At 36.4% G+C, this 16082-nt stretch overlaps 1 protein-coding gene across 2 annotated transcripts in view; it reads right to left on the reverse strand.

The window, feature by feature from the left end:
- Positions 1 to 16082, reverse strand: part of LOC149578686 (NADH dehydrogenase ubiquinone complex I, assembly factor-like protein (DUF185)) — a 240448-nt gene that overhangs the window by 180600 nt on the left and 43766 nt on the right. For both annotated transcript variants that reach the window (XM_089831076.1, XM_089831071.1), the window contains exons 4-6: positions 4543 to 4625; positions 3760 to 3825; positions 7 to 107 (exon numbers count right to left, since the gene is read on the reverse strand). In XM_089831076.1, coding sequence (XP_089687202.1) covers positions 7 to 107; positions 3760 to 3825; positions 4543 to 4625 — 250 coding nt within the window. The remainder of the gene's footprint in view (positions 1 to 6; positions 108 to 3759; positions 3826 to 4542; positions 4626 to 16082) is intronic.

A 16082-nucleotide genomic window follows, 5' to 3' on the forward strand; every position in this document is an offset into this window, starting at 1 on the left:
TTTTACGTGTAAGTCATATTATTATACACCTTTGCTGGTGCATTCAACATCATGTAGTCTAATATACACTTTGCACAAGTTCCAGAACCCCCGCCAATTTCGTATATCTGAATGAAAACAGATGTTCATTAGTTCCAAGCATTTCATTCCTAACTATCTACTTCCGCAACATCAGAAAAGATCATTTTAGCATCACACATATATTTGAAAGAATGTTCTATCTCATCTAGAAAACTAAATCATTGAAGTTGCTTTTGTCATGTCCCCTTTTAAAAAATAAAACATATAACATGAAAACAATGATAATATTTGAGGTAATTGAAGTGCTTCTTCAAAATATAATGAGGCCTTTGGGTGTTAATCAAAGAGTATTATAGAATACTTGGAGGGAAAATAAAATTAAAACCAAAATTAAACAATGGAGGGCCCAAGAAAAAGGCAACTACAAAAAGGAGGCAAGAACACAAAGTTTATCATCCAATTATGTCATTTCATTTCATATTTTTGCTGATTTGGAGTTTTGGTGCACTCAAGGACAAAAAACCTTCGATTTTCCATTATGGGCTTGAGGACGGAAACCCTCTCGCTCGTGGCAAGGGCATTCTACTCCAGAATCTCAATTGTGTTTAAACAATTTGGATTTGCAAGCAAGTTTTCATAACAGCAATATTGTTGAAGATATCAAAGATTCAAGGTTTGGTGTGAAAGGTTTCCATATTCCAGTTCTCATGATAAGTGAGGAGATATGTTATCAGATTTGTATTGCCCATATTTTATTACATTTTATTATCAGATAGGTTGAGTTTGCAATTTACATGCATTATTGTTGCATATCTGTGAAAGAGTTTCAGTCATATGAGGTAACTTGCAGCTTGACAGTTGTTATTCTTGACTAATAATAACCATTCCATTATCCTATCATAGCATCAGTGAACTGTTTCCATCCTTGTTAATAAGCTGCTAGCATAAACGACAAAGGAAATAAAGTCTGAATTTGTTTAGCGGGGATTATATTACATACATTTCTTCCTATAAGGGAGAGAATCTCCGAGATCTGCAGTTTTTGTCTTAATGTAAGCCGTATGGACATTAAAATGTGAGGGAAATTGCTGATGATTATTGATGAGTCACAACATATCAAGGCAACCAAATATTGTTTAGGATCGCAGCATATACTTCCAAACAAGCCCCAACCATATATTATTTATGGTTTAGGATATTTTGTGAACCATGTTATATGAAAGGGCATCTACCACAGCTTCACCCTCGGTCCTACATGGTATGATCTGAACAGTTGTTATTAAGGAATAGAAAGCACAGGAGGCCTCAATAACTTAATTTTCATAACTTACAACCTTCAACTTCGCAGAAGAAAGATGGACGAAAAATCAGAGCTTACTAATTTGGATGACATTGATCCCTATATAAATTGAATGGGACGAGGGGCCCTCCTTATTTACAAAGGATAAGATTGTTGATTTTGAAAACCAAGCTATGGAGGGTGCAAATTCATTAGAAGCAACAGAGATTGGATTGAATGAAATCAATGTAGATGGTGTTGAACATGAGGTAAGGGAGGAGTCACTACCATCTAACAACAAGGTGGGGCCACAAGCACTGTCTTCTAAGTTAAGTGAGGAGACAAACAAGTGCGAGGGAGAAAAGTTTTTCTAGTTTTCACTAGAATGGTGAAAAAGAAATCACAAAATATTCTAATTTGTAACTGCCTGGGCATGCAATTTATGATGATGATCTTCAAGGCCAATCATCATAATTCGTAATTGTATCAGCTAGTCATTGTATTGGTCAGATGTAATTTTGTACACAATTTGTCTCAAACCTAATAGAAAACACTTTCCCAACATATTCTAGACTAGTTTGTTTAATTTTTTTACCATATTTTCATTAAAACTAAAAAAAATAGTATTTATTTATGCTGCCAAGTTTTTGCCAACTCAAAAAAAATCTGATCTGCTGAATCTAGTACATGTTTGAGCATGTGAACTATGCCTTAAGTGTAGAAATGGATAATGAAATAGACCACAGTAATCAAGTGACAACAAAGGGAACTAGAGCAATAGTGTCATTCATTTACAAACAGGATACTGAGTATAGGGTATAAGTTATATATGTACAGCGTATAGTTTATAGCACAGGACACTATCATGGAGCACTTCTCTTTTCCATTTCAATAAATTGATTAGACTTCAGCACACATTGAAATTTTTGCCTTTTAGTGATTCTCTTCTTATTGGGATACAAGCTACTGCCATGGGGTAACCCTCTTTCTTTTTTTAATAAACTGATATCACTTACTTTATGCATAGATTAAAAGCTTTCTTGTTTATATATGTACTTAGTCAGAAAACTAAGATTTGGCAGACCTGAAATAAAACTCAGGGATAACTCCAGAAAAAATCAACAAAACTGGGCAACTTTAAAAAATAATTAGTTAAAACAATTTGGGAATTGTTTTTCCTGCAGTTGCATTTTAGGGCATCTAAACACAGTAGAAATCAAGGCATGTGACAAGGAAAGCAAAATATCAGTTTTTGCAGTGTATTTGGCCATTTATACCATTTTTTCCAATGTTTAGGTTAGTCATGAGTTAACCCTGCTACAAAATCATTCGCAAGTGCTTGGCAACTCACCCTTTGCAAGCTTGCAAACTATATATATTTTTGAGTGTGCACCCATGATATATATTTTATTAGAACAAGCTACTATCACGGAGTAGCCCTCTTTGCCAATTTCAATAATTTGACAAAACTTTGGTGTACATAGAATTTTTAAGCCTTTTTATTGTTTCTCTTCTTACTAGGGCCTCTTTGGGCTTTGATATTAAAAAATTTCAGCTTTCGAAAAAAATAAATCATGCCAAAAATAGAAAAATATGTATGTTATTGTGCTCTCTAGTTCTTTTAGCTTTCGTCAACCAAATAACAACACTCGAGGAAAAACAGATGTAATTTATGTAACATGTCTATGAAACTGTTATACAAAGTTTGCCAGTTTTCAAAGGTTGCTTCCCAGATAAATAAAGAGATGTAGAGAAACTTCATTTGAAGTTCCCTGATTTCATTCCCATATGTGTCTTGAGACAAGGGCATTTTCTGATTGTAGGAAACGAGTACCAAGGATCAAGGTACAAATCCAAGTGCAACTATAGAGGATACATATATATTAAATGGCTCTGCAATAATCTTAGAGATATTAGCTAGTACATATGCCAGCTAACTTGGTAAAAATATAAACGGTTAACTATATATACATGCATAATCTCCTAGCATTAGGCACTAGTTTTTCAAAATCAAAATATAGGATTTTGAAATGGACGAGAAGGTAGGAAAGGAACCAAACCATAACAGTTTTATAGGAGAATACAGATAGCTTGTTAATAGTCAAACCGCAAAGCAAATAACTAGCTTGAGTCTCACTCCATAAAAAATAGAAAATAAGGTGGTAGCACTTGAAGAGAACGTTCTGGATTGAGGTGGCTTAGATGATTATGATTTCATAATTTATTTCCTCTCACTGATTGGCATCCCTTTGTGCTAATAAATTTGCATTTTTCAATGCATTGCACAACACAGTGCGAGCAATATGATAATTAAATTTCAATTTCTGTCATGCATCTGAATTGAATATAATCTAGCATTGAAACTTTTGTTTACAATAAATTTAAACAAGAAAGAAGAAGAAAAGTAATTATTTACGCTTTTAAGGTATGATAATGACCACATAAATAAAGCTTCTCACCTTTAGTGGAACCGATAAATTGGCTGTACGTAATATAGCTTCTGCAATACTGTAGCCATACCATGGCTAAGGCCAAATTTGTTCATAAACACATCAATTCCAAATTGTTAGACAGAAATTACAAAGAATTAGGAACTAGTGTGAAATCATACATACAAACTCAAAAGTTCTATATGACAATGTGAAAATTTCACTACAATGCTGTAAGTAGCACATTTTGTTTATGATTAAAGGAATTATTGGCACATTTTCATTTCAATACAAATGTTGGTGATGCTTATTTTAATAATAATACAGAATATTAGAAAGAAAGACAAACAGGGTAGGAGAACAGCACAGAAAAAGGAGATTGACGACTGGCTTTGCTACTATTTATTCAATCAAAAAATAAAATAGATAAATGCATAGATTTAGAAAGATGAGCAACCAACTGCTACTTAATCTGATTACGTTGAACCTAACTTATTAATTTAATAAAAAATAATTTTAAGTCTAAATATTGTACATTCATGTTATACATTTATGACCATTGTATTAACTATTCTAACAGCACTTCCACTGAGTTCCACAGACTAAATTATTTGAGGGTAATTCAGAAGCACATTAATTGAGTTTTGGATTCATATCAAAATGTGTTCGAGCTTTTGAAAACCTTGAATACTCACTAGCAGCATTGTCTATTGCTACGTTTGTAATCAATTTTTTAATCAAATAAATTACTATTACTCATCATTAAAAAAAAACATGATTCTAGTACAGAAAGCAAGATTAGAGAATGTTCACCTTAAATATTTCAACAGGAGTAAACCAAGCTGTATCATTCTTCTTGTACAGAAAATCTAAGTGCTTCATATACGCATTCCTCCCTGAAACACCAACGGAAAGGCCAAACATTTATGTAAGCTAAGCTTCCAGAAGCATTCAAAGTTTCTGCTATTGTATTCAATTGGCATATATTCTCAAAAAATTATTCTTTTTATATTCCAGGACAATATTTTCTAAATAGTAGTGGTGTCTGCTGGGGTTATTTATGATAGTCAATTCCTTTAATTAGAATAACTAGTTCATAACATTGCTACTTATTGTACAGTTCCAAATAAATTTCTAGATAAAACAGTAGCAAAAAGAAGGGACAAACATCTTTGAATGTAGTATTTCTATCTAAATATGTGTTACAAAACTACAGCAAAATGTTCTCCAAATAAGTGTATGAATGTTTTTATATGTGTTGAAGACAAAGACAATTAAAAAGAAATAAAAACATCAAAAATAAACTAAAAAGAAATAAAAACATCAAAAATAAACTATCTTGCAAGGGGACAAGAACAAAAATATATGCAACCACCCCACCTGCAAACTGTAGATAAATGTTACAGTAAATTGTGTCATCCCAATATAGGAAAGCAAGAGCTATTGTGCCAGTAGCCCACTGATGGGTAAGTGCAAATTTTTTCAAGTAATGTTTTTAGTAAAACATTGAGTGACAGTCTCTTTAGTAATTGGAAGGCTTTGGAAATGTTATACATGTTCTATTCTAGTGTATGCAGTTTTCTAGCAAAAGGGCCTGTTAATCTGTTTTTTAGGTCAGCTATGAGGTATTTTTCTTGTTTTGTTTGACAGATAACCTTACTTTATGGTCAAGACCTATGATGAATAGATTGTGTTCATCTAAATCTACCTTAGTGTGGATATCATGGTTATTCTAGTATTGGATTATTCTCTAATTGAGATTTTAATTTGGTGTTTCCCGGATCCCCTGAATCTTTGGCAATTGTGGTAGGTCTAGTCTCCTATTTCAAGGTCTGATTGGCATATTGTCTTACATCATTATGCTGTGGCTTGATGATATTTTATCATATGTTATCCATGGGTTCCAAGCTTCTATTCAGTGTTTAGTTGTAGCTTCTAGTAAGTAATGTCCCCATTTTTGGTCTCCCTAGCATGGTAGTTAGTTTTGGCTTTCTTGATGAACACCAGCCTTTTCAGAGGGAATGTTTGTTGTTGGCAATGAGTTCCAATGGCCTTCAAGACTCTTAAGACACTTTCCAAAGTTTATTCTAGCTTATGGTGTGTTCTCCAAGATTCTTGAAGAGAGCGTCTATTTATACTAATATGTGTGAATGTTGTCGGGCAATTGGGTAGTTAGACAGTTTTGCATAACCAAGGGAAGTTACCGACATGACAGTTCACCTCACATCCCTCGGCTACTATATGTACTAGTCTCCGTCACAAGTAAAGACATGTTATGCATTGGAAATGTAATCTTGCATTGATAATGAATGAATAAATAAGTTGCTTCTGAGTTCTTTATAACGGTTCACCTTGCGTCCCTCAGCTACTATATGTACTAGTCTCCATCACAAGTAAAGACATGTTATGCATTGGAAATGTAATCTTGCATTTGATAATGAATGAATAAATAAGTTGCTTTTGAGTTCTTTATAACTCCTGCTTTCAATATCTTATTTTGTCTTTATATATTATTTCTTGTTAACCCCAAGAGGGAAAAAAAGCCAACTGAATCTAGGAAGAGCAACGCAACAAATGGCATATGCAGAATAAATGGGAATACCTGTATCACAAAATATTAGGACGAATGAAGATGGAGTGACCGAGTTGTTCGCACAGAAAGCTGCCAAGTATTGTTTCGGCCAAAAATTGAAACATTCATACGAAGAGAAGTCATACGCGTAGAAATGCCTGAGGACACCATTTGGGATGCCTTGAACATGTGTCCTGCAGCAAACTGGCTTCTACACCAATTTCCCCAACTGTTCCCACAAGCATTCCTGACACAGGCAAGGCAAAGGGAGGAGACTAACAGGGAGCAACGTCGGCAACAAACTCTGAGAGACTTTGCCGAACATAACCATTAAGAAGAGGAACGAGATGAGACCCGACAAAGGTCCAACCCATGAGCCTTAGGCCTTGCAAATGTTAAAGGAAAATAGCATTAGTAACTCTGTAATGATTGCATAGACAACCCATGATGTACGAAAACTCTAAATAAATAAAAAGCGTTCTTTGTTATTTATGATGTTTTTAATTGATGCCAAACCAATTAAATAAGGATAGAAATAGAAAAGCACAAAATGATGTTGTAGACGTCGCACATCAGGCTTTAATCCTTGCGCAACAAGCTGAACAGAGGCAAAGCTTTAGGCAATTCACTGAAGGGGACAACAGTGGTGTCACAGAGGGTCACCACAATGCCACGGGAGGTGCATTGACCGACAGAGAACACAGTTCGCCTCACCATTGGTAGGTGAGAAGTAGTGAGGACTTGATAGAAGAGACACGGTAAAGACTAAGTTGGATTGAGGAAACGAGGGAGCAATTCATTAAATTGTCTCGTACACCACACGTGGAGAATCAGTGCAGGAGTGATGAGGGAAACAGCATAGCTAGAGGTGTCGAAGCAACACGAGCGAGGAGTAACAACACCTCGTTCTTTCCCCACACACCGAATGAGAGAGTACAGTTTAGTAGCCAAACCCTATTTTCATAACCTACCACACCACAATGCAACACGGGTGCGCAAACACAAATCCCGACACAAACGGTGGTACAATCAGCAACTATGGCTGGGAACAAACAAAAGTTGCCCAAATTCATGGGTCAAGCAAAAGAAGATCCGATATGCCACTATCGGACATGTGAAACCATTTGGATTGCCAACGGGGCCACCAATCAAGACAAATGGGTGAGACAGTTCCGCGATACATTGACAGAAGCAACCATCAGTTGGTACTCGGGCATAGACAAGACTATAACATCCCAATTTCCCGAGTCTTAATTAACAACTAACATACAGTTATAATTTCATTTTCATAGGAAGACAATTAAATCAATTTCATTCATATGAAAGAGATTGACGGTTAAAAACAGTTAAACAAAATTTCTTAACTAAAAACTTGAAACACCATCAAATGAAATTACTACAGAAATTGAAATCCACATACCATGGAAACTGAGGTCGAAATCGAAACTAGGGATGCTTCTGCAACCACTCAGGTTAGTCCACAAATACCTAAATAACAATATCACGAAACGACTTCCATCCAATATTGCTAAATCAAATCAAATGACAATTATTATTAAATACCACTATATAAAATTAGGGCATCACTTACCACTGTAATCATTAGGGCATCAATTACCATTGGAATCTTTTAAGGCTTCTGATACCATTGTATCACTTATGCCTTCTGATACCACTGATTCAAATAGGGCTTCTGACACCATGGATTCAATTCGGGCTTCCGATACCACGGATTCAACTAGGGCTTCTGATACCATGGATTCAATTAAAGCTTATGATACCACTGTATCGTTTAGAGTTCCAGTTATCACTCAATCAATTAGGGCTTTAGATTCCTTTCCTTCTGATTACTTAACTTCTTGCATATTAATCATAAAAGTGATATTACCTATTTTCAACAACCAATTGAATGTATGGCTTATCTTTGTCTGTTGTACATTTGTCAACTTGGGAGGAGGTGAAACATTGTCAGGGGCTTAACCACCCAACCTTGGACCATAACTTTATCCCCACACAATCTCTAACGAGAAAGGCCCTCCCTACTCGGATTAGACAGGGGTCATCTTGCCATCCACTAGGCATCCTAGTATTTAAACACACCATACGACTTGGCAGCAAGAGATTACAATAATAGGATTATGCATGAGTTATTAAATAACTCATATTAAAAATGATAAACAATGTTATGTCATAACTGATACTGATTTCATAATATTTCAGATTCGTTTCTCTCACCTCTTCACCCCTTTTCCTTGGCTACACAGCCAGGTGAGTCTCAGGTGTTCGGAATTCTCAGAACAACCGGTTTTGTCAATCATACTAGAAGATTTCATGCATCCAGCATTCACAATCTGTGTTTTGAAAAAAATATTCTTAAAGAATGCATAATTTATTGCTTAATTCTAATCTCCTTTGGCATAATGATCTATGGATCCATACTATGATTACCTGGCTATCACTAGCCATGAACAAGGCAAAATTAGAAAGAGAATCAATCTACAGTATTAACAATATATCAATGTAAGTGATAAATGATATGACCTAACCACACACTTAAAGATCTGCTCCATGAATTGATTATGTATGCCAATCATAGTTCCAAAAATCGCCATGAAATCGCCGAAATCGCGATAAGATTCATGGCTCCCGATTTTTTTGGAATCAGAAATCGCTGCTGGCGATTTTTTCTTGTAAATCGCCAAAATCGCCATCGTGAATCTCCAGAAATCGGCCGCGGCAGCAAGGATAGAAAGTTCAATTTTAAAATAAAAAACACATGTTTTATTTGCTTTCTAAGTTGACTTTCCTCTTTGTTATAACCCTAAAGAGCCTTCTATTTGCTTAGTATGAGTAGAAGAGAGGAAGAGTGAGAGAGAAGAAGAGAAAAGAGAATCCATAGGTTTCCAACCGGCAAGAAGGAAGAGCACCAAAGAGATCAGAAGTCCATTTGGGGAGGCCATAAATTGCATTGGGAGCATTAAGGAGTCAATATCAACACTCCTCAACTCATTTGCAAGAGGTAAGTGTTGATTTTTTTTTTTGCATGTTAGTGTAGTATGCATTTTTTGTTAAATTTTTTTAGTGTTCATTTGCAAATCTTGAATGTTTTTTATTTTTACTAAATTGCAAACTAGGGTTTGTTGTTTTGTAGTTTTTGTTTATTAGTTGCAAACTTTGATTTTTTACATGAATTTTTTTATTGCAGCAGCCCTTTGCTTTCATTTTCCAATTTTCACAATGGGTGAAAAAGATGAATGCTGGAAATATAATGAAGAGTTTCCTAGGAGAACCAAATATCAAACAAAATGTATATTTTGCAAAGAAAAAATAAATTCGAGAGGTATCTATAGATTGAAATACCACATTGCTGGCATACCTGGCCATGATGTCACAGTTTGCACTCATCAAACCGCTGAGGCAAAACGCTCTTGTTTAGTGGCATTAGAAAAAATTGAACAAGACAAGTTGACTAAGAAAATGCAACTTGAAGGGTTAAGAGGTATTAGCTCCCGTCCTCCCACATCCGCAACCGCATCTACATCTGCAAGTGCATCTACATCAGCTTCCGAATCCGTAGGTTGTGTTAGAGAGGGTTCTTCTAGGCCTCCTTTTCATCCTAGTGCTAGTGCTAGTGCTCATGTGAGTGTTAGTGGTAGTCGGTCTCATACTGAGACAGAGTCCACCACCAACCTATTGCGGCCTAGAGTGCAGAAAAGCAGAATGGATAGTTACTTTGTGCCCCGCACTACTCCTGGCTCCCAACCCACGCTTGAGGGCATGGGTTTGAACAAGGAGATTCATGATGCTGCCAGAAAAGAGATTTGCAAATTCTGGTACTTTTGCAACATTCCATTTATTGCAGCCAGGTAATTGATTCTTTTTTCTTTGTTATCTTCAAAGTTAAAGTTAAAAGTAAAAGTAAAACTTTAATTATATCTACTTGTTTTATGATTTTAGTTTTTGACATCTAAATTTCTAATCAATATCATTATCTATTTGTGACAGGACTCCTTATTGGCAGAACATGATAGATGCAATTACCATTTGTGGTCCGGGGTTTAAAGCCCCAACTGAGGCTGAGTTGAGTGGATACCTCCTGGAGGAAATGGTTGAGGATATGAGGCATGAGCTTGAGGACAACCGAAAGGAGTGGATCGAAAAGGGTTGCACCATCATGACTGATGGTTGGACAGATAGGAGGGGAAGAACACTCCTCAATTTTCTTGTATCCTCTGGAGGTGATTGATCATTCTACTTTCCTACATACATAATTTTGAATCGTGATTGACTATTTCAAATTTTGATTTGTTGATTGCTAATAGTAATTATAATTCGTTGTTTTGTTACTTGTATGATATACCATGTTCCTCAAATCCATTGATGCTTCTGCTCATGTAAAAAACGCCACATACTTACGTGAGGTTATTGAGGAAGTTATAGCAGAGGTGGGGGAACAACATGTGGTGCAAGTGGTGACGAATAATGCAGCAAGTTATGTTGCTGCAGGTAAACTTTTAACTTTTTAAGTTTTGAAAATAAATTTATTTGAATTTTGAACTTTTGCTAATTCTAACTTAGAATTTCTAAGTTTCCTAAGTTCTAACATGTTTGAAATTTGAATTTCTAATTATCTTAAAATTGTTGTAGGCAAACTTTTGATGGAGAGGCACCCCACCATATTTTGGTCCCCTTGTGCAGCACACTGCCCTGACCTCATGTTGGAGGAAATTGGCAAACTTGAGTGGGTCAAGTCATGTGTGGAAAGGGCAAAAAACATATGCAAGTTTATTTATAATCATTCATTTGTCCTTAGCACAATGAGGAAGTACACAGGAGACAAAGAGTTAGCTCGTCCAGGGATCACAAAGTTTGCCTCGAATTTCATTACCTTGCAGTCCTTGTTGACATCAAGGGATGATTTGAGGAGCATGTTTGTTGGGCGGGAGTGGATTTCATCTTCCTATGCTACGACCACTGCAGGGATAGATGTGGTGGATTGCATATTTGATGATGATGGTTTTTGGAAACCTGCTAGAGAAATCCTTAAGGTAATTTTATTGCAATTTAACATTTAATATTTTACAGTTTACTATGCTAATTGTTTAATGATTTAGTTTTACCTTAAGTTATATTATTGAATTATTCTACGTCTAAGTTTTGACTCAAATTTTTGTTTTACTTTATATGTAGGCCACTGAGCCTCTTGTATCTCTCCTACGAACTGCTAATGGGGAGAAGCCCTCTATGGGCTACATATATGAGGGCATGGATAGGGCCAAGAAGGCCATTAGAGCTCAGTATGCAGGAGTGCAGGAGAAGTATGCCCCTATTTGGGACATCATTGATAGGAGATGGCAAAATCAGCTCCACAGACCCATCCATGCAGCAGCTTACTTTTTGAATTCGGCATTTTGTTTCCGTCCTGACTTCAAGGCGGATGAGGAGGTTCTCACCGGATTATATACAGTGATCCAGAGGTTGAGTACTGATGAGGATAGCAGTGCTGCAATTATTGAGCTTGATAAGTTCAATAATAAAGAAAGGCCACTTTTCTCTAGCAGGGTAGCCATAGATGCTCGGGAAACAATACAACCAGGTCAAAATTAAATAATATATTCAATGTTCATGAATCTAGATTCTAAACTTAAAGTTGATTATGTAATTTTAGAGTTAACTTGTAATTTGTAATTTGTAAATGAGACTAATTATTTTTATTTTCTCTTATTTCAGATAGATGGTGGCAAATGTTTGGGGCCACAACCCCAAAACTTCAAAAAATTGCCATTCGTATTCTGAGTCAGCCAAGCAGCACTTCTGGATGTGAGCGCAGTTGGTCCATGTTCGAGCACATCCACTCGAAGAGGAGAAACAGGTTGACAGTGCAGAGGTTGAATGATCTTGTCTTCGTTCATTACAACCTTCGTCTTAGGATCAGACAGATTTTGGGCACTGACTCCTCTCCGATCATTCTGGAGGAGATTGATCCAGAATGAAAGTGGCTCACAGAGGTTGTAGATCCAGTCTTCACTGAGGAAGACCGTGCGTGGATTGACCAGGTGGATATAGAGGCTGAGGCAACTAGAGCACATTCTTCAGGCATTGGTAGACGCACACATGCACGCACAAACACAGGCCCTAGCGACATTCGTGAGCCCATCTTATATGCGGGAGATATGGCTCGACAGTCCTCTAGGACCTACATTAGACGCCTTGCTACTAGGCAGACTGGATACTCAGAGGCTGAGGCTGAGGCTGAAGCCGAGCTTGAGGATGATGTTGAGGATGATGATGACTATGAGCCTGAGGCTTGAGCTAGAGCCTTGTTTTTATATTTTGTTTACAGATATTGATACTGAATCATTGATAGACATATGTTTCAAACTTTCATGGATCTTCATCTTAGATTCTTACATAAATTTATGATTTGATGTCTTATGGATCATCTTACATACATTCTATGATTTAAATCATTATGATCATTTGATTTCTATTTACTTCAGCTAGCCTACAATTTACATTTTAGATAACATAGTTACGTATGTGATGGATTTTATGTTCCATGTTTATGTATGTTAAGTTTTAACTTCAATTTGATGATGTTATAGTGTGCTTAAGTTATATTCAATAAAGGGTGCATGAAATAAGTTTTAAATTGTTAAAATCTTTAAATTTAAAGGGTTTTTTCAAATTTGCCGATTCATCGCTGATTCATCGCCGATTCATTGCCGATTCACGATTCGATTCAGCCTTGCCGATTCCGATTCACATTTCTTTGATGCCAATCTTGTCTTAATAGTATCCTCCACACAAACTGATCGAACAGATATCAGAACAAAATCTGAGATATTCTAAAAAAATAAAGTCATAATGTGTGTGTGTGTGTGTGTGGCCTTTGAATATATGTTGTTGCTCATGCACACACTACAAAATAGGATAGGATATTGATGTCAATACACATCAACTAGAGAGAACCATAATACAGAAGCAGATAGACTAAATTTATTGGAAACGAATCACTCAAACCACAATGGACTTTGCATAATCACGCAATACTGAATACACAAGATATAAGATCTGATACTGCAAGAATGAGCTATACAGAATAAATCAAATATATTAACCTCACACACAAATCTATATGATGAACATATATAATAAAACCACTGACAATAATTCTGAAGCACCACAGAAAACAATCCAATAACTCTCGACTCATATATCTCCTCTATCTTTCCTCATGCATCAAGCAACATATAAATTGACTACTGTAAAAAAAGTACTGATCAACACTAGTGCAGATGCTCACTATACAAAGTATCAATGAAGACTTAGCAGCAACCTTCAACTCCTTTCCAGAAGCAAGATAAACAAAACAATAGATAGTCTGCTAACTACGGCAAGTCACATGAATGATAAGATAGCCGGTAAAACTAAAGTGTCTCGATGCAAAGAGAGAGCGAAGAGAAATCGATCAGCATGGCCAAGACACGATACCGATTCTAAAAAGAAATAGTCAGGTGCTTCAAAAGATATCCCCTTCCACTCACGACTTCAAATAAATAAGAGAAGACGTGACTTCTTGGCTTCCGCCGGTTTACAAGATTATAAACCATTCGAATTCGCAAGTGATAATTGGTTAAAAGAAAAGAATATTAAAAAAAAAAGATTGGAGTTGGAAGAGAAGTTGGAAAGATTAAAAGACAACTCAAATTGCCAAATATTAAATCGATTTATCATGCCAAGTGTTAATTGGTTAAAAGCAAGAATATTAAAATAAAAAGCATGGAAAGAGAGTTGGAAGATTATAATTCAAAAATTACAATAATTCAAATGTTATTATAATTCAAATATTATTATAATCTTATATGTACATATAAACATCACTCTATTAAATTATAATGGTGCCAAATCATTTTTATATTATATGCACGTATATAAATTAAAATAATATGGTGAGAGATAAATTAAAATCTTTTGAGATATGTTTTATATTTTAACTCAATTATTTTAATCAAATTATTTATTTAAATAACTCATGCGGGTCCCACAGTCCTCTACCCCTCTGCCCAATGATAGTGATGCTCTTGCCTAATTCTTTTCTGACAATGCTTCCACCCCTTCGACATGTTTCCTGCAAGGAAATTTCCCACACTTAAATTATATTATCATAATAAATTATTTAATCATAATTAATCATAACGGTTAACCATCTTCTCAATTCCATGAATTCGTGATCAACGATCAACTAGCATGTTATCTTTACTTGAAATCATAACGACTAACTATCTTACCATTTTGCCAGATTATAACAAATTAAACTACCAACTGACTTCATGTGAAACTCAATGGCTATATTTCAAATTAGGTCAAAAATTAGGATGTAACAAAGACCAATCTAACAACTTGGGCTGAATGGAAAAATGCTGAAATTCAAACTATTGCACGAAGACAATGAGATACTCGCAGAAATGTATGGCCCTAAGCAAGGGAAAAGTGAGTCCGTCAAAGCATATGGACGATGACTAAAAGTACTCCTTGGTAAGATGGAGTGTGCAGCAGCAGACGAACTCAAAAAGCGATGGTTCGTTATGGGACAAAAGACATCCCTCCGGAAGAAGATGAAGATCATACCTCCAACTTTGTGCGAAAACACCTATAACTAGGCCATGGACTTAGAAAGCGAATACAAGACTTCTAAGAAGGCTACTAAGTCATCATCACCGGATGAGGAAGGAAGTAACAAGGTACATGCCCTGCAAAAAGACCTTCAACGAATGATGAAGGAACTGAAGGAAACCAAAGGAGGGTCGAGCAAAAATGAGGAGGACAAAGTACGGTGTACAGACTGCAAAGAGGTTAGATGCACAAAGGGTTTGTGTCCTAAGAAATCCTTTTGCAACATCTACCAAGTTATGGGACATTCCACTAAAGAATGTCCCTATAACATGAAGACCAGAAACCAGCAAGTACTGTTCACATAGGAACAACCCTCTACATCTGGATCAGGCAACCAATAGAATAACAATAATGCCGCTTTTGGCAGGTACAGAAACAATCAGCGGGGAGGCTGAGGGAACAACAAATAACTATCCTTGTATCCAATACCATCTAAAGGGGAGGCCCATGATACACTGAAGGAACTACAACCAATGGGGGCATTTCACCCGTGATTGCTAGAAAGAGGAGAGTCCATAGAAGTTATGCAAATGGTGTAGGCCTGGCGATCACGTATTAGCCAATTGTCTAAAACCTAGCTTTAACCTCCTCGATGTGGAAGTGACAAGCAAGGAGGAAGAAGTTTTGGCGATTCCACCCGCACAAGCTAAAAAGGTTGTATATCCAAGCCCTTGTACGGAAAAGCGACTCAGAAACAATTTCAAGCCTGCAAAGAGTCAAAAGATGCTATTAGAACCTTTGCTCGAGCAACGGCGAATCAAAACATTCTAAGGCAAGTTGTGCAGGTAGAAGTTCTAGTGAAGGTCAAGGAACTAATAGAAACAATGTGCCACCTCCGTACAGCCCTCCTGAACACTCCAACAACCACAACGAATCGAGACTCCTGGCAGCTAGGCAATGGATCCAATGATACTCACGGTGAATAGCAAGAGACACCTGGCGATGGTGGAGATGGGCACGATTGTGGATGGCGGGTCAAGAGTGAACATTTGATCGGAAGAGACTTGGAAGAGTCCCAAGAAGCCAACATTATGGCCACTAACCTTCAACCTCTTAGGGGCGGACCAACACGGTATCAAGCCCCTCAAGACTCTAATGGCACAAA

Source organism: Cupressus sempervirens, chromosome 1, assembly GCF_028749045.1.
Source record: "Cupressus sempervirens isolate cs-2001-9-10 chromosome 1, ASM2874904v1, whole genome shotgun sequence".
Lineage (NCBI taxonomy): Eukaryota > Viridiplantae > Streptophyta > Pinopsida > Cupressales > Cupressaceae > Cupressus > Cupressus sempervirens.